Source organism: Ruditapes philippinarum, unplaced genomic scaffold (assembly GCF_026571515.1).
Source record: "Ruditapes philippinarum isolate M1 unplaced genomic scaffold, ASM2657151v2 ctg3286_1_1_1_1, whole genome shotgun sequence".
In the NCBI taxonomy this organism is placed as follows: domain Eukaryota; kingdom Metazoa; phylum Mollusca; class Bivalvia; order Venerida; family Veneridae; genus Ruditapes; species Ruditapes philippinarum.
In genome coordinates this window covers 20,101-39,532 of record NW_026853771.1, presented here as the reverse complement: position 1 = coordinate 39,532, position 19,432 = coordinate 20,101, and the positions used below count along the sequence as shown (strand labels likewise).

The following is a 19,432-nucleotide window of genomic DNA, read 5'->3' as shown; positions in this document are numbered from 1 at the left end:
AATTTTCAAAGAAACTGTTGTCTTTTTTCCATATTAAAAGATCGACAAGTCCATGAAATATATATTGTGGGGTAAAGGTAATTAATTAAGCCTACTAAAATTTATTTACTTTACATTGACACCGCAATAGTTGTATGTTTATAAAGTTAAGGAATATTAGATGTCAGTAGCATACATTACACTTCAGACAATGTAAATTTATCATTTATGTGCTTCAAAATTTACAACAATTTTTTCGCTCTCAAAGAAATAAAAAGGTCATTGCATAATCATGCAAAGTTTGATTTACTGAAGTAATAACTAAGTCATTAAATGTTTTCTTTATTACTGATTAAATCAATTCAAAGGCCATTTTTAACAATGATTTTTTTTATGTCTCCTAAACAAGTAAAATGAGTACTGAGGGAGACATGAATATTACAAATTCTCTATTAATTTTTCTTTTTTTTAAGATACAATATTTTATCAAACATGTCTCTCTTAAAATGAAAAAATTACATGACCTTAAAAGAATAAGCAGAGCAAGGTTACATTTAAACCGACATGAAACAAATTATTTTATTTTAATTTCTGGCCTTTCAACTACATGTACTTTTCAATTTTAATAAAATACCATTAATCATGTCCCAGTGAATGTATCTTGAAAGGGGGAAATATTTACAATTTACATCACCCTTGATTGATGGATAAACAGATGTGAAGTTTTTCAGCCTATTTCCCTTGAAGTCATGCAAATCATATGAAGGCATGCAGAACCATAGTGCATTGTACTAGTCTCAATTATTCTGCTGACACACTAAACAAAATCTAAGATTTATCCCATAATACCCCCAAAAAAATACTGAATTCTAAAATAAATTGCCTTGTTTTGATATCGTAGTTAAAGGGGTTTTATTACCAACATCAGACTGCACAGAGTGCTCAAGCTAAAATTGCCCTGAAAATCTTGGGGCAGCATAAAAATTCAGAAATGTGTACGATTATAGCATCCCTTATTTACATGTAGTACAAACATTTAGTTGATTAAGATATCTTGATTTTCATAATGTTTGCGGTATACTGAGCTTTCTCTAACAGCCCCCCTGAAAAAGATTCAACATCGCCAGAATTATCAATGTAAATTATTTATCCTTGAGCAGATTAAAACACTGCGTTTATTCGATAAAACAAAGAGAACGAGAACAAAAGAACAAAGAAATAGAAAATCGTATATAGTGAAAAAAGCTTTATTTCTCTTAATAGGCAAAAACTTTCTTTGTTTTAATGACAATGCCAGCAAGTGCTAGAAGAAAGAGAGTCAATTGAACGCACGATGAAACAAAGCACCGAGTGACATCATTGATTAGGCAAAATCTTTTAATAATGTTGAGCAAAAAGGAATCATAAGTAATCAGCCAATTTATATTATGTACTATGGGAGTATATTATCAAAGAAAATGTTTCTTTAAATTAACTCTTTAGTTCCAATTCGATTTAAAGACTACCTTTAATGACTCACCACAACGGCACAAAACGTAACCTATAATTAGTTAGAGTTATTGTAAAACAAGTTGGCCATTATGGCCTTCCATACCATTCTCGCTTCAACATCAAATATGTACAGCTTTAGCAAAATATACCATTTTATGTCCTATGAAAGATATAACACAGTAGACCTCTTACCAAAGGACATACCTAACAAAATTCTTTATAACAACTACAATGCAATTTGAACCAATTGTTTAGTAAGTCCACATTAACCAATGCTTTGTAGCACCTATTACCCTTAAGAGCTTCACAGACCTGGAAATAAAAGATCTGAATTAATCCCTGATTAGTTTGCCGGCAAAATGTTTCCAGATACCATCAGCAATCCATACCGTACAAACACAATGACTCTTGCCGTACAAACACTATGGCTTCTGCCGTTCTAAAGAGCTTAAGCTTACCATATTGTACTGCAATAGCATATGGAACTTTTTTAGCTCTGTTTAAACAATAATTGGGATTATATTATAATTGTATTCTAATGTTTGAAATACTCATGAGTTTGAGACACACATGGCTTCGTTATAAACATGATTTCTAATTAATTAAAATGACTCAACTCTTGACAAAATTTTTTTCACAATATCAGTAAATTTTTCATTATTAACTTTCTGACACAGAGTTAAAATGGCAAATTCTCAAATGTTCAAATTTTTCAGTAATTATAAACAGTATCATAAAACTGATATTTAAAAAAACAAAATCTGAAGGCTTAAACTGGATATTATTCAAAAGCTACATGCAGTAACTTGGGGAAAAAAACCCGATCTTTTTTAGAATCTAAAATCTTGACAAACAAAACGATAATCAGGAATTATTTTAATACTCTGCGACTGTACACAGTAGGACTGCCATAAAAGCATGCCTGCATGAAACATGATCACACCATTCCTGAAATAATCAGCAACTTCTGCGATAATTCCCAGCAATTTTCAGTCATTGATCTCCATTGCAGTATCAAACATGACTTTTCCTTGATTCCAGCTAGGCCGTAACTTGCCATTATGGAAGCATGATTTATCGCTCACTGCCGATTAAATCACCAACTAAAACCAGGGAAAACACAATACGAGCCGTCGGCAGTGAATCTGATCCGATGTCATACATATTCATCTGGTAAAAAGAACACAAATCAAAATTATGTTGTCAGAACACTTTGCAATAATCTTCGAAAACAATGGAATTCCGAAGTAAATTATGCAAAAATGTGATTGTTTCCTTGGAATTTATCATCGCAATTTCAAGTTTTAAACTGCCTTGCAAAATCTGAGCTTAAAATTTCGCAGAAATTGAAAATTGAGAGATATCATTATGCTAGGATGAGATTTTCTTGCTTTTGAATAATTTTGTGGCAAGTTAAAACTGATCGATGTTCCGATGTAAAATATGCATTTTGACTTAATATTCCTTAAAAACCTGAGCACTTCAATCATTCATGTTTGATCCATACTAACTGAAGACTAAACAGACACAATGCCAAGTCAATAAACCAAGAAGAAACAAAGTCTGATGGGTTTATAAAACAACAACAAAAATCGGGCATTGGCGAAGATAAAATAAAATTTTTAAGGACATAGTTTTCTTTATAAAATTAAAAATCATTTCTTTGGGCCAAAACGTTTCACAAAATTTGTAAAATGTTTCAAAAATTTAAAAGTTCACAGCAAAAATCACCCTGTCAAGAAAATTGCAAACTTTACCTTGGCACAAAATTAAACATACAGTAGAAAATAGTCAGACGAAAGGCGAAAAAGATTTAATTAACATTACTTTGTTTCAAGTTAACAAGTTCTCTTGAAAATAATAAACAATTCTGTCAAAATCAAAATGTTGAAACGTTTAAAATTAATGTCAAATTCTTATTTCTGTTTCAAACAGGTGAATTGTACGATTATTATCATAATTATGCAAGATTTTCACTGTAAGTCTTTGTTACGCTCAGTTCAAAACAAGCCACAAAAATAAGATGTCTTATTTGCCTAAAATTTCCTATTTAACATAAATAAATTATTCTCGCTTAACAAAAAACGTCTACGTATTTTCTGACTTATCAATCACGATAATTTTCTAACGACTTAAACACAAACCAAAATAGATCATGTAACCAATTTCTCGTTTTTTTCTTTTTTTGTTGTTTTTTCCAGAAACGTGTTTCTCTATCAATACAGTCTAGACAAGGAGCCTAACTGACTGATTACACCTATAGAATGTGTCTTACTGACTTTTTGGTAAGAAACATTTTTAAGAAGAAGAAAAAAACACCAGGCTTGGGTTTAAAATAACAATATATACACCAGTGGTAATAATTAACCCTATCACACATATATTAGATATATATATACCAGACTTGTATGTGGCAAAAGTTAGCAGCTGTTCTAACTGCAAATTCTATTTTCCATAACCAAAACTGTTACATATGAAACAGACTTATCATTCACATTGTAACAAAATTACATTAAAGAAAAAAAAGGCTCTATGACACAAAGAAGAAATGGAAAACCCCTGTTACATAGTATTGTATTACAATGTACAAAGCAACAAAGCAAAAGAAAGCCCCTTTGACACACAGAGAGAAAAAGGAAAGCCTATGTGACATACAGAGCAAAAGAAACCATACTGACAAAGACAGCAAAAGAAAATCCCATGTAACACACAAGGTTTCTTCATATGACACCAGTACTGGTTGGTTCCAGGAAGCGGACTCGAAAGTGATTAATATAAGTTGCAAGAACTTGTTTCGCAATCAAGCTAAAATATGTTTCAACCAAACAAGAGCAAAAGGAAAGCATCTGTTACAGACAGAGCAGAAGGAAAGCCTCTCTGACAAAGTGAGCCATGAAGGAAAGCCCATGAGACATACAGAGCAGAAGAAAGTTTCAATGAGAAACACAGAGGATAGGGAAAAAAAACATAATTATTCAGTGTCACAATTTATTAACTGCATTAAGTTTCTTTTCCTATGATAAAGATAACCAATTAATTAAAATCTGGTAAGCTTTTATAACATATTTAAAGAGAAAATGTATTAGTTACCAAACACATTTAAATTTTGAACTTTTTTCTTTGTAGAAGACGGAATGCTTGTATGATGATTACGCTTAAATAACTATGTTTCAACTATTATACCGTATTTTCATTGCATTGTTAACTTTAACAATGCTACAACTTCAGTATAATAGCAACAAACCACTTTTTCTGAATTCCGTCCCCATCGTAACCTGCCAACCAAGGTACGGTCATTAACGCACACCTATTGTTGGTCAGGCAAACCTATCCCATAAGCCATTGTGTAAGTCACAAACATTTCGCAACCTTGGCATTTTTGGGCAATTTTTATCCGTATGAAAATTACGTTTTTATTACAACTATACGCTACCGACTTCATTATAGAGGCCACAGGTATACAATTACGGCAATAGATGATCCCTGACTTAATGAATGTCTTAGCGTCAGACCAAACATACATTGTGCGGGACATTAAAAACAACCTCAAAAACGTCCATGCTTTAAAAAAATGACTGTGTGGGACATCACACCTATATGTGTCACGTATTTTACAACTCTAACTTCCCCTAGGCAAATTGTAAAGCAAATTAACAGCTCTATTATGACTTAAGAGCATTAATACTTAAAGAACGAGAACCTGGCTCCACACAATCTGTTCAGTTTTCCTTTTTATTCTTTGCAATGGTCAATTACTAACTTAAATTACTTGCAGCAACAAATTCACTCCCAAGGAAAGAACAAAAAAGTTCTCTTCAGGCAGACAGTCTTCCTTTTGAACAAAGATTGAAAGATCTTTATCTCTGAGGCAGAATACAGGAACTAGTTCCTATTCATTAAAACTGTTAATGATATGAGTGGCAAGATAAGGGCTGGCATAATTTACATAACCTGCTTGAACTGATTATAGCCAATTTAAAACATAACTATACCAATTGTTTAAACAAATACAAATGGATTTTCTTCAGTACCATAATCATTGTTAAAACTGATTAAATAAATGGATTTTCTATCTCTTGTTGGTGTTGTAATTTTTGTATTCAAACTGACTGCAAAAAGAGAAATTTCATAAAATTCAACCAGTTGAAAGAAAGGGTTTAACAATTGACAAAGATGACAGATTAGAAATAGGGCAAAGAAGTGCAGATATTATAAAAGGGAATGGGATGAAGATAAATGTAAGGGAGGAGGAAGGGTGGAAGAATCATAGAGAAAATTGAAATCTAGAATCTAAGCATTGCAACAGTTTTTACTGAAGTGTATATTAATAATTTGTTAAAACAAAAAGTGACTTTGTATGACTCATATAATACAATATTTCTTTTCTTTCAGCACATCCAATCAACATTATTTAATTTGAGAGTTTCTGTGCCGTATTTCCGTGCCGTATGGCACATGTCTCTAAAATGACTTCCTGCTGATTGTACACTGTTTTTTCTAAGATGACATCAAGTGTGCCAGAATCTAGTCTCCGTGTAGAGGCAATTGAGAAAGAAATCACAGAATTCTGACTTATTACATTTTGCTTTTTTCCCCTTTTTCTTTATCATCATAAACAAAACGGAGTGAACCTCTTCACTGATACAATCTGTTAAAGGGCGTACTTTTTCTCAATTAAGTTCAAGTAGGAATTTTCTTTTCGCTTGTATACATGTAAATGACTTTTCCTCCGTAAGATTGAGTGATAAAAATTTCCCCACCTTTGAATAGGAGAAAGTGATCCATATTTTCAAAACGCCACTGTGCCTCTTTTCAAGTGAATACATTTACATAAATGATGAAAATTGGACAAAATGTCAGTCGGTCTAAACATATTTACAACCATTTGAGGCCATGAATGCCTATTGTTCATATAAATGGCCAAATTAGTTCAAGAAAATAAACTTTAAGTGCACTGACTATAAAAAAATACTGGGAAGTTTTCATTTCACAAAAGAAGCACAGCAGTTTTGAAGCTTTTAAGGCTTTAACATATAATCTAGGGATATATTTTAGGGACAGTTTGTTTTATCTTAAATTGATTTAATTGATCCATTAAAGTGCTGTATCAATGGAAAAATGATTTTAACCAATGTCATTAATTTCAATTCTTGTTCTTATTAAATCTTTTAATGTGGTCACAGTTACTGTACATTTAAGGCAATCCAACTAAAGTCCACACCTCAACTCAAAGCTGTAGCATCACACAAATGCTGACATTCCAAATGACAAGGAAAACACATAGTTAACAACTGGAAGTTATTAACAAAAAGTTGCCAAATAAACTTAACAGTGAAACATCAACCAAAACTGAACATCTTCAACAAAGGTCAAGGTTAAATTTTTGACCAGACAATTCCAATACATCCCAAAGCTGGCTATTCAACCCAATGCTGACATATTGACCCAAAGCCACCCAAACCTTGACAAAGTCCACGGTAAAACCAGGCTTCCTATTTCAAACCAGCCTAAAAGCTCAGTCATCACAAATCCAGATAAATTATTAACAATCTAACAATTTATTTCTGCTTAAATTCAAATAACTTTCTTAACCATTTTCATGTTAATTACATACATTTTTAAGTATAAAACACAAAATTCAAATTATAAAGTAGCCAAATTTATACCAAGTTCAAAGAATCCCTGGAGCCTGAAATCTACCCACCTGCAGCTCATACAAATGCTTCCTTCAAAGACCGACATAAAAAATATGCACCGGTTACAAGGTACATTAAATGTTTCTTATTAAAGTGGATAATTCGCCCATGTCTTCCTGCATATGCGTGCACAAGTGCATTGTACGAACTTTGATAGACTGAACGCTACACTTAATTTAATACCAACAAAAAGCATGTAATCAAGTTTGCAATGCCTCCAGTACAAAGCTTTTGTGCTGCACTCTTAAAATTTTGCCAAAATGTCTCGATTCAAGATGTGAGGACACAGGCCTTGATGTTGCAACATAAGTGGGGTCTGCTTAGATAAAAAACAAAACAAACAAAAAATAACAAGTATTTTTTGCCAATTTTAACGAGCTTTGAAATTTTCTCTGAAACAATATCTTGTATCAAGTATAGGTTTAAAGTTGGCCTCACATGAATAAAAGCATCGCCTAAGTGGTAGAAAACCTTGAAGCGAAATGAATCACTTTTGAAAAAACCTTGTTTTTCCAGCTCCGAGCATTAAATTTTTGTTTAAAATGGGTATAGTATTGCTTCTATTTTGAACACTATTTTGTACAGCTAAGCAATAAATTTACCAAATATACCATTATAGTCACTAATCTAGTCTCTAAAAGAGACAGGTCTCAGTAGTTAAGGTGTCTACCTCAACCCTGGGATTGTAGGTTCAAGCTTTACTGGTGTCTTGACCATGATCCTCATATTACTGGTTTAGTTCTAATAAGTGGACTTGAAATTAATGGCTCAAATAAGTTTCAAGCTTTCATCGCAATTGATTTAAATAAACATGTTTTTTAAAAAAAAACATGAAGTACAAAGAACATGATTATGCTGTAACCCAAACAGAAAAATAATTTCTTTTCACATTTTGTCTTTTAAGCTTATGATAAATGACAAAAAGAAAAATTGTACAGAAATCAACATGATCATTACTGTAATATCAATATATCATTATGTAATCTTGTAAAATTAAGTATTTCCCCTCACAATTTTATGAGACATTTTGTCTTTAATAACTAACACCTGTTGGGCTGTCTTAGTGCATGTTTATATCTAATTTTTTGCACTTGTCACAAAATAATCCTCTACTTCTAGTGTATAATATTTTTTATAAATTTGTTTAAACTTCAGGGCAGGGGTAATCAAATGTTATGTAAATTTTTCTCTTATATAATTATATAACTAAAATAAGTTCATTTATAAAGGCAACAATAAAAAATATTAATAAGCTCAGAAAACGCATAAAAAAATTTCAAAAGTCCTCCACGTACAACGGATAAAAAAATTATAAACCCTAGCACACAATCAAGATAACTTTCATCTGTTCCCAACTTACTATTAAACATCAATAATTCTTTATTACCCTTAAGCCTATACGAGGACGTAAATTGTGATTATATTTACGAAACTTGTCAAAAGGCTGACTAATACATAATGAATTCGCACAATAACCAGTATAAGAGTTTCGATTGGATAATGCCGACATGCTCTGATCTTGGGTGCATTTTTCATTCAGTCTGATCCGATCATTGCAAACTTTGCGTACAAAAACCTATAATCCAGTTGATTAATGAACGACATGCTCTGCGAGCATAAGGGTTACATTGATCACATTATAATATAACCTGGAGACAAAAAAAACTCGATGGTATGTTTTCCTGCACAATTACGTTCAGGTACGCTGCTGTAAATTTCACAGGAGGAGGTATCGGGGAGCAATCGTCAAAAAGTAATACAGTGCTGCGTGTGGTACATGATATAAAGTGCATATTTATACAAAATCAAGTGCCATGCATTCAAAACATATTTATTTTTTCGAAAGCGCACTCCAATAAGCTTTTTCGTAATTGATTACAGGACAACAAATCGGATCAAAATGGCTTTCAAATGAAACAATCTCTTGCTATGTCATATCTAGTGTAAGTACATCCTTTTTGAAAATCAAACCTACATTTTATATTGTCTTATCATCTTCGGTAAAATATTTTCAATCTAAATTTTAACGTACTGTGATACAAATTTTACTGTTTTCACTTTTGAACTTACTTTGACTATTATCCTTGTAGAGTGATATTTAACTTAAAACATAAATTAATTTAGAAAAAGTGCATTTTTCATGTAATATGTTTGTAAATAAATCTAAATTAAAATAATAATTAATCAAAACCTAATTTAAAACCTTTCCACACTAAATATCTTAAATGGACTTTCCATCTTGAAAAGATCATTCATTTTATACAGGGCAAATTGCGAAATAAATATACGCAGTGAATAGCAAACAGTGCAGACCTTCATCAGACTGCACAAATGTGGAGGCTGATCTAAGGTTTGCACTGGTTGCGTTGGTAGAACCAGTTTACCAGCAGGCTATGGGTTAAGAGAAAAAGTTCATTACATGTAAATGTGTGCATTAAATTTAAAATGTTAAACCTTGTAAAAATAATCACTTCCGAAATTCTTGTATTTATGAAGTGCCATATGCAGACATGTTACTGTCTTCCCTTTAACAAATGAAGCAGAAGGGTTTTCTTACAGACCTTAAACCTGCAACATATTGACTTTGTTGGGTTTTTTTCCAACAAATATAATCAGGTACAAAATTGAAAGTTTAAAATTTCAGTTAATCACTCCTATCTTTCAATATATCCAGCATGTGTAAATTTTGCAATGGCCCAAACGGGCATCAATTTGGTAAATAGCTAAAATTTTGTGTTAAACCCTCGAACCCAATTTCAATAAATAGCTTAACCATTTTGCTACCCATTGATTTTTATGCCTTAAATGAGCACCTTTTAAATTTTAGGATAATTTTCATTTCAAAGGAAATTATTGTAATTCACTTTAAAATGAGTGACATTTAATACATACTTCAAACTCGACGTGATAATTTGCATTAAAATCTCCCCTGTACTACAGTCAGATTTTTTCCCCGTACATTAAAAGAAAACTGTCAGATGTTCAGACCTCAGACATGTTAAATTTTAAGGTTTAACTTTTCCCTGTGCTAAAATGTCTCGTTTGTAACAAATAGTATTTGTTGTACCATTATAATATAGTAAATACTGAGAAACTATAAAATTTTCTTAACAAATAATTCATGGACAAAGCATAGAAGTCATTCAGCAGAACATCAAGATCATGAACAAAGTTCTAAGTCGTTCTTTTTTTACAAATATAGATATATATATTTTTTTTTTTTGTTAAATATAGTAAATACTACGATACTATTAAATTTTCAACACAATGTTTAATCAGAGTCATGACCAAAGAATCAAAGTCATCCAACACAAACACATTTCAATGCCATTTTTTTAGGAATATTTTTTGTACCATTATATTAACTATTTTGAAACTACCATAAAAATAGCTGGTAGCAAACTTCAAAAATTCAATGTTTTTATTAACAAATACTATTTTTTGTACCCATTTCATTCACTATTGCCAAACTACCATAAGCATACTAGCTAACATTGCAAAGCAGAGAGCTTTAAGATTATGAACACAGCTTCAATGTTGTTTTACCAAATATTTTTTGCACCAATATTATTAATTTTTGTGAAATTATCATGAACATGACCGAAAAAAAAAAGAAAACAGCTTCAATGCCATTAACCTTGCGATTCACTCTTTTAGCTTCTTGTTAATGATCTCACAGTACTATGATAATAAAATTAATCATAGAAATTATCATTTTATTAACCATGAGCGAAAACAATACATTTTCAGTTTGGAAACCAAGTGTTTATTTTCTCTTCGGAATAATATTTACAATCGATGAAAGATTGGCTATTGACTTATAAAGTCGCAAACCAAAATTAGCACAATCTTTGTATTAATTAATAAGTCATGTAAGAATTCAGCATGAAAACATGTATCTTACATAAACATATTATGTAAACCTTCCAGCATTTAACCTCTGACTTGAAGAATTTCTTTTCATTTTATTGACTTCGAATAGTCTATTGTGAGGTATGAGGAATTTCAATACTAAAATGATAAAAAAAAATCAGCTCGGCAGCCACCAGTATCCAAACTGTGCTGACAAGTGAGTCTTTATTCTGGTGGCATAGACAAGTCAATATTACTGATAACACTGTTAGGGTAGGACTTTTTTTATTCATTCAACATTGAAAGTCTAGACTAGGTTGGTTTACACACTTACAAAAAATACAAAACATTTCAGCTTCAGTATTAACTAAAAAAAACCTATTTCAGGTACAGTCTGCAAACAACTATGGACAGTTTCAATATTTCCTGGTCTTCTCTTTAAAGCACTTCTTTTTCTTCTTGTTTTTTCATTTAAAAGCAATAAAATGTTTTTAAGCTCAAATATTGGTTTAAATGAAAGACTATAGAGCTGTTTATCTTGTTCATTAAATATAAGCAAGGGCTTGTTCATTCTTTTGGCATGAGGGGGATTTTTGTTGTTGAAACATTGCAAAACTCAACTGCCTGGCTGGATTCCTAACTAGCATAATTTGTGACTTACAAATGGGTTCAAATTTTACCATTTTAACAGCTTATTTTGATAAATTTATTTTTTCTGGGTTGTTTTTACACAGATTTCTGCTTTCAGAAAATCACAAACACACATACATACAGACAAACACAAAAAGAACATTAATACATGAATATCAAAGATAATTTACCTGGTAATTGATTTATTTGTGACTGAGCCTGTAAAATTTCATCAGCTATATTCTGTGCTGTGGGTAGGACATCTGTATGGTGTTCTGATATTAAATACTGAGCAAATTTTTGTAATTGTTCTCTATTCATCTGTAGTAATGTTTCTGCAAGAGAAAAATATGCAAAATAAAATATAAATGCCACTAACGCAATGCAGAATTAACCCTTGGCATGCCCAGGGCAATAGATGCTAAACCAGTGCCGACCGAGATCAGCGGGCACAAACCTGCAGCCTAATCATGGTCTGCACTGAACGCTTTTCAGTACAGTAAGTGTATATTTTGAAATTTTCTCTAAAATTGTTGAATGGTTTTGTCAAGATTGGAAGATAGACAAGTCCATTTAAGATATTTAATAAGGGTTTATAACAAATGACTTGCCTTACTTTACATACAGAATTATGAATAGAACAGTACAAATTCAAAATATAATAATCATAAAAGTCCGAATTATCTGCATTATTGAATCTTAGTGTCTCATCTTGTAAGGTGGCAGGCCAATGCTGGCCTTTCTCTTACCAACCTTGCTCTTTAAGCTATGACATAGGCAAGTTTTAACAATCTACATTTTAAGAACTTTCCATTATCAACTTTGGGGATATCAAAATGCAAATCTTAAGTTTAGCAGGCAATAGTATAAGGCCTGGTCAGATTGTTAAGTGACAGTAAGACAACATCAATTTCATGAAACGTGGCAGGTAAAAAAGAACAACATAACTTTGTACAGATTCATAAATGTGCGATGTGAAAATGATAAAAATTTAAAAGAAAAACAATTTATTCAACTTCAGAACAGGTAATTGTATCTATATCTCTTAAAACTTACAACTTAACTATCTGCGATTTTTAAACTTAGATTTCCTTTGATTAATGGAAAGAACTCAAACTCCTTTTGAATCATAGAAATAAAACCCTGAACAAAATTACTTCAAATTTGACAAATGATGTGGGGGAACATTATATCGGCACAAAGTGTGAAACCATTAGCTGCGTATTCATTATCATGCTTTCTGCCATACATCACAATTATGGACAATTAGATTGGCAATAGAATAAAGGCATAGTCAGTTACACCCTGGAAAACATTAAAATGGTGATGCTTTATTCAGCCATTCAAATACAGAATTGTTCTCTCCCTCTCAAATTCTTCCTTTCATTTTTATTTTTGCGAAGTAAGTGACAGTTTGGTATTACGTCTTGATTAGGATAGCATCTGCTTAAGTATTTTCCTTGTTTCTCAACTTTGTAACATAAGGAAACATATCATTGGCCAGCGATTCAGTTCAAATCTCAAACTTTTCATATATTTCAAACACCGGGCCAGTCATATCTATTTCACCGTTCACTTACACAGACTATTTTTCTCAAGCCAAATGTTAAGACTTGACACTATCACAATCTTTATCATTGGACAATTTTTTCGAGTATATTCTTTAAATGGACCAATCAGAATTCTTAACTCAAATATATTTCACATTTATCATTCAGTTTTTAAAAATGCAAATTCTTTCATTCCTTTTTTGAACATCTTACCTGATATAGGGACCCGTAATTGAACACTTTTTGCTTTCCTTATTCTATACAATGATAATGCTACAACGTGTTGGCACCAAAATATATCTTTATTTCCACAACCACACTTCACCGATGTTATCTTGCACCTGCAAATCAAACAAGAAAACAACCCAAAGTGAGACAATACCAAAAAAGATGTAAGAGGAAATTGCTATCTTCCTACTATTAACAACTAGTAAAAAGTGTCATTAATTAACCTTAGCATAAATTAAGATGAAGAAAAACAAAATAGTTGTCAATAATCATATCTTGTTTTCTGAACAATACTAAGCACCCTGTGTGAGAGCCGAGTGAGTCAAGAGGGAAAGTCAAGTGTAAATTGAGGAAAAGAAAAACATCAGGTAGCAAAATTTCGAAAACAATCTTATCAGTGCATCTGCAGGTGTGCTCCTCTTCCGTTATCAAATACAATTTACTAAAAAGCATTACTAATCAAACAAATTTGCAAGTACCCATCAAATTTCAATAAAAAATGAATAAATTGACACTTGATTACAACTATTCAATTATCAGTATCGATTGAGCCAATACTGTATTAAAAATAACCTCACTAATTTTCCATTCGAGCCCAGTGTTCATATTTGCCTAACAGGGAAATCGGACAAATTTTCAATACCTGGAAGTGTTTTGTATTTCTTAAATAAACCTGTTACTTAGTGTTAGAGAGTGCACAGTCTTAAGATCTTAATTAATGACAAAGGCTCAAGTCCCAGGCACAGTGTAATCTATGTTGTTGTTGTTGTTGTTATTGTTGTTGAGAAAATCAAAATTATTTTTTATAACAATTAAACAATATCAATTTTAGTGTAAAACTAATGGAAGTGCTACTGATAGTAATTTGTAAGCTCCACTAAAGGCAATTTGGAAGGTACACTGAAGGCAATTTGGAAGGTCCGCTTAGGGCAATTTGGAAGGTACACTGATGGCAATTTGGAAGCTCAACTGATGGCATTTTGGAAAACTTTTCCTTGAATAAATATACAAAAATGTATATGATAACTTTACCGTTTTTTATGTTTGACCCACATACCGCTCAATTTTAGTAACAGATTTGCCTAATTTTGACGATTCCACTCAAATTCTAAGATATTTCAATATGAAAACACGAAAATTGACCTGTTAACATTTCTAAGCTTGGTTATTTCAGGCTGGCCTGGTTGCATACAAAGGTTATTATCACATTTGGTTCCAGCAGATAAAGGACTATACCCTTTATTATAGCCAGTAATTCCTGTATTAAAATCTTGATGTATTCCAGTTCATTTACTGGTAAGCTTGAAGAATTCCACTTACCTATCAAAACTAATGGAAACTTGAAAGACACGTTCTGGTTGTGAGAATAATGGACTAGCAGGCTCTTTGACTGTACCACTCAAGTGGAAACCTGAAACAATACACAAAATACAATTTAAATTTAACAAGAACTGTCGGAGGACAGTAACGCTCGACTATTCGAAAATTTGTCACAAGGGTGTTTCATTGAGTATAATAATGCTTATCTATATGAAAACATAAAATTGTCCGAAAAGGTACAAACTCTTCAAGTTTCAATACATTCCCTTCAGTAGTTATGGAGAGACAAGCTTACATGCAAAAACTTTACCAAGAATTCATGAGTCGAAAAAGGGGCATAATTATGTTAAAAAGCAAATCAGAGTTATGGGACTTGTGCCAATCATCTTAGATAATCACAGAGAACAAGTGTGTGAAGTTTCAATCCATTCCCTTCAGTAGTTATGGAGATACCAGCTTACATGCAAAAACTTAACCAAGAATTTCTAAGTCGAAAAAGGGGCATAATTATGTAAAAAAGCAAATCAGAGTTATGGGACTTGTGGCAATTATCTTAGATAATCACAGAGAACAAGTGTGTGAAGTTTCAATCCATTCCTTCAGTAGTTATGGAGATACCAGCTTACACGCAAAAACTTAACCAAGAATTTCTAAGTCGAAAAAGGGGCATAATTATGTAAAAAAGCAAATCAGAGTTATGGGACTTGTGCCAATCATCTTAGATAATCACAGAGAACAAGTGTGTGAAGTTTCAATCCATTCCCTTCAGTAGTTATGGAGATAACAGCTTACATACAAAAACTTAACCAAGAATTTCTAAGTCGAAAAAAGGGGCATTATTATGAAAAAAAGCAAATCAGAGTTATGGGACTTGTGCCAATCATCTTAGATAATCACAGAGAACAAGTGTGTGAAGTTTCAATCCATTCCCTTCAGTAGTTATGGAGATACCAGCTTACATACAAAAACTTAACCAAGAATTTCTAAGTCGAAAAAGGGGCATAATTATGTTAAAAAGCAAATCAAAGTTATGGGACTTGTGCCAATCATCTTAGATAATCACAGAGAACAAGTGTGTGAAGTTTCAATCCATTCCCTTCAGTAGTTATGGAGATACCAGCTTACATACAAAAACTTAACCAAGAATTTCTAAGTCGAAAAAGGGGCATAATTATGAAAAAAAGCAAATCAGAGTTATGGGACTTGTGCCAATCATCTTAGATAATCACAGAGAACAAGTGTGTGAAGTTTCAATCCATTCCCTTCAGTAGTTATGGAGATACCAGCTTACATACAAAAACTTAACCACAGGGACGCCGACGCCGACAAATGGGTGACTGCATTAGCTCGATTATTCTGCGAATAGTCGAGCTAAAAACGAAAGCATTGAAATCAGCAATAATTAACATGTTTTATAATTAATGCATTTGAAAATTTGTTCATTACTTTTTGGAAATATCTAATATTCTATTCCAACAATAATGTTGTTTTATACAAACAAGCGTTTGTATCAATATGCTATTCACAAACACCCACTTGAATAGTACTCCCATGGTTATCCCATCCCCATGGGTATCACAGTAATATGATCATGTGCTATTTTACATGTGAAGCACAATCTATTAAAACATGAAAGATTGCCTTTGATCATTTACTTAACTTTGTGTACATGTGTTCTTTTAAGAAAACGTGCAGCCCTCACTGCAGTCAATATCATTAAAATAAGTCAATGCATTTATGTCCTTTTCATTCCAACGAGATTTTACGAAATTATGTATTAAGTACCATTGTACCACAGAGTACACCACTCTAACTCTTATGAACACACCAAGTTTGTAACACACACACACTAAGTTTGTAACACAAGAGATGAAAATGGTTCGGAGGCAATCACTACCATTGAATTACAACAAATAATGCAGCAGTCAACACCACTGAACCATGATTCTATTGCCACGGTAACCAAGGGAATGTATATTCTTAGGAAACATAAATACAAAATATAAACAATTTTAAATTCAAATATTCTTCGCAATTAAGATATAACTCAGCAATATATAAAAGTTCATGTTTTACTTATTATTCACAGATGTGCAAATTTCTCAATTCTCAATTTACGATCAGAGATTCTTTCATTCCACTAACCACAGATTTCAATGCACTAAGATGACGTTGCCAACCAGTGGCAACCATATTAATGTTCTATGTTTTTAACAACATTTTTGTGTCTTGTGGTTTTCCCCTAAACTCTTCTTACAACCACATTTAGACAGGTTCAATTTACTGCCATATTATCTATAAATATATATGTCTTCAAACATACTTTGCAAGCATAAATTACAACGTTTTCCAGTGCTAAACAATTAATAAGAATACAGTTACACATAATGAAGAGTTGTCTTTCCTTTTTGATTTTCACACTGTTGCGAGGGCACTGAACAACTGTCGTGCATAATCTGAAAACATTGAACTTAGATTCACAATTGCAACAATCATGTCAAGCCCAATGTCACCATCAGCACCGAGTATAAAATACCAGGTTATCATAAATGAGCCGCGTCACGACAAAACCAACAATGGGTTTGCGACCAGCATGGATCCAGACCAGCATGCGCATCCGCGCAGTCTGATCAGGATCCATGCTGTTCGCTATCAGTTTCTCTACTTGTAATAGGGTTGGTAAGCGAACAGCATGGATCCTGATCCATACAATATCTCCAAAATAACTTTCTTTTTTTTAAAATACATTAAACGCACTTGAGCATCTTCAGAAAATTGGACTTTAGAAACTGACCAATGAGAAAGCTGCAAATCACAGAACTGGTTCCTTACATTATTTCACATTCTGACACAGGGATAGGCTCAAGTAATAATATTATATTAAATATGTCAAATATTTAAATCTACTCTTAAATTCCTTCAAGCCCACATCAAATGACTTTTACTTTTATTAATATATATATTGTTATTTAAACCCTCGACAGGTAAGTTGGAATTCTAATGTTTGCAGCTTATTCCAAAACTCCTTTATTTATAAAAGATATCTTAAATCTGGTTTTACAAATAGAATAGATCGGCTTGACCCACTCAAAAAAATAGTTCCTTTCTATCGAAGCGTTTGTTCTATTGTGTGACTTGTATACACTGCATTTGATTTGATTAAACAGTAATTTATTAAACAATACAAAATGCCCTAAGTTCTCTTTTTCAGTAAAATGGCTTAAATTGTACACCTGGTATTTGAAGGGTGTATTATTCTGCTACATTGGACTGAGCCCTTTCAAAACAGAAAATGTTTAACAATGTTGCAATACAGGAAGAATAGAAAAGCCGAATGTGTCAAAAGCCGACAAGAGGAATAAAGTTTTTTTTTCTAAATTCGTAAGAAGATTAAATACGGGAGAGATTTAACAGTTTTATCATTGCTTTGGAACTTCAACAGGGTTTTCAAGGAATTTCAAAAAGACATTTGAAGTGTTTTTGCCTTATACAAAGACCTTGATAGCTTGCCCGAATCTTTCCTGTGTGTGTGTGTTTAAATAGTTTTTATGCCTTTTTTCCCTCCCAGCAATTTCAAATACTTCCAACTCCTACATAAATTTCGAGATTTTGTGATTTTTTCTCTACAAACATATGTTAACAATTACAAACGCTATGCAAGAAAATTAAGAGTGTTCTGGCATTGGACAAAAAGAAAAACCTGAATGAATTAAGAATATATTCTAAAATCTTTAAAAGTGGGGGTAAAAATACGAAAATGTTAAAATGAGGACATTGCTAACATTAATTAAATTCTCAACACCAAAAAATTTCAGCGTGTTAATCTAATTCAAGGGTCTCAATGAAAATCTAAATTTCGGAATTCTCATTCATAAAAATATATATATATTTTTCATCTAAAACTGTATGTAACCAAATTTCAAGAAATGACAGTTCTGACATTTTTAATGTCACAATTTGTGATAGGTATTTTAAAATCTAACAAAAACAAGATCCTACTCAAAAATTGAAGAAAAAAAATAATAAAAGCTGTTTAAACATCTAAAGAGTGACACTGCAAACAGACCAAAACTATATATGTCAAGGAAAGAGGGGAAAAAATGCTAAAATAACTGCTCCAATTATTCAAATTTTTTTCACTACAGGTATTCTTTACATTGTCAAAAGTAAAATATTAAAATGATTTTTTTTTCAAAAACTAAAGAATTAATTCATTTAATTTCTTTAAAAGACAAACTAACAAAGTTGTAGTTGTTAAATGATATTTTTTTTAACCTTCAACCTTTACCTGCTGAATTTCTGTAATAATTGGGACTTTTTCAGCTTACAGTTCATTATCAAATGTAGGTAACGAACATCAAGATGAAAGTTTCTATTTAAAGTTAGTCAGCCAAACTCATTCATTGTAATTAACTATATAGTTAAGCCCACCATCATTTAATACAAAGCTACTAGCTACAACTGTATATCAAAACTTCAGTATTCAAACTTTAAAAACTTTTTTAATTCTGACAAAACTTTAGTTTGATTAATAAATGAACAATCATGCTAGCTGCCACAGGCAAATAGTTTGATCATAATGGGTCTTTAAATAAAAACATAATGTTCTCAAAATGGTCAATTTTTTTTATGACTTATTGTTAAAAATTCGATGACACTTAAAAATAACATGTCCTTAAAGGCAAC

At 31.9% G+C, this 19,432-nt stretch overlaps 1 protein-coding gene across 1 annotated transcript in view; it reads right to left on the bottom strand.

Annotated features, from left to right (window-relative positions):
• Positions 1 to 19,432, bottom strand: part of LOC132737804 (zinc finger SWIM domain-containing protein 6-like) — a 60,971-nt gene that overhangs the window by 28,677 nt on the left and 12,862 nt on the right. The window contains exons 2-4 of the mRNA XM_060725151.1: positions 14,747 to 14,837; positions 13,412 to 13,539; positions 11,840 to 11,983 (exon numbers count right to left, since the gene is read on the bottom strand). Of these exons, the coding sequence (XP_060581134.1) occupies positions 11,840 to 11,983; positions 13,412 to 13,539; positions 14,747 to 14,837 (363 nt within the window). The remainder of the gene's footprint in view (positions 1 to 11,839; positions 11,984 to 13,411; positions 13,540 to 14,746; positions 14,838 to 19,432) is intronic.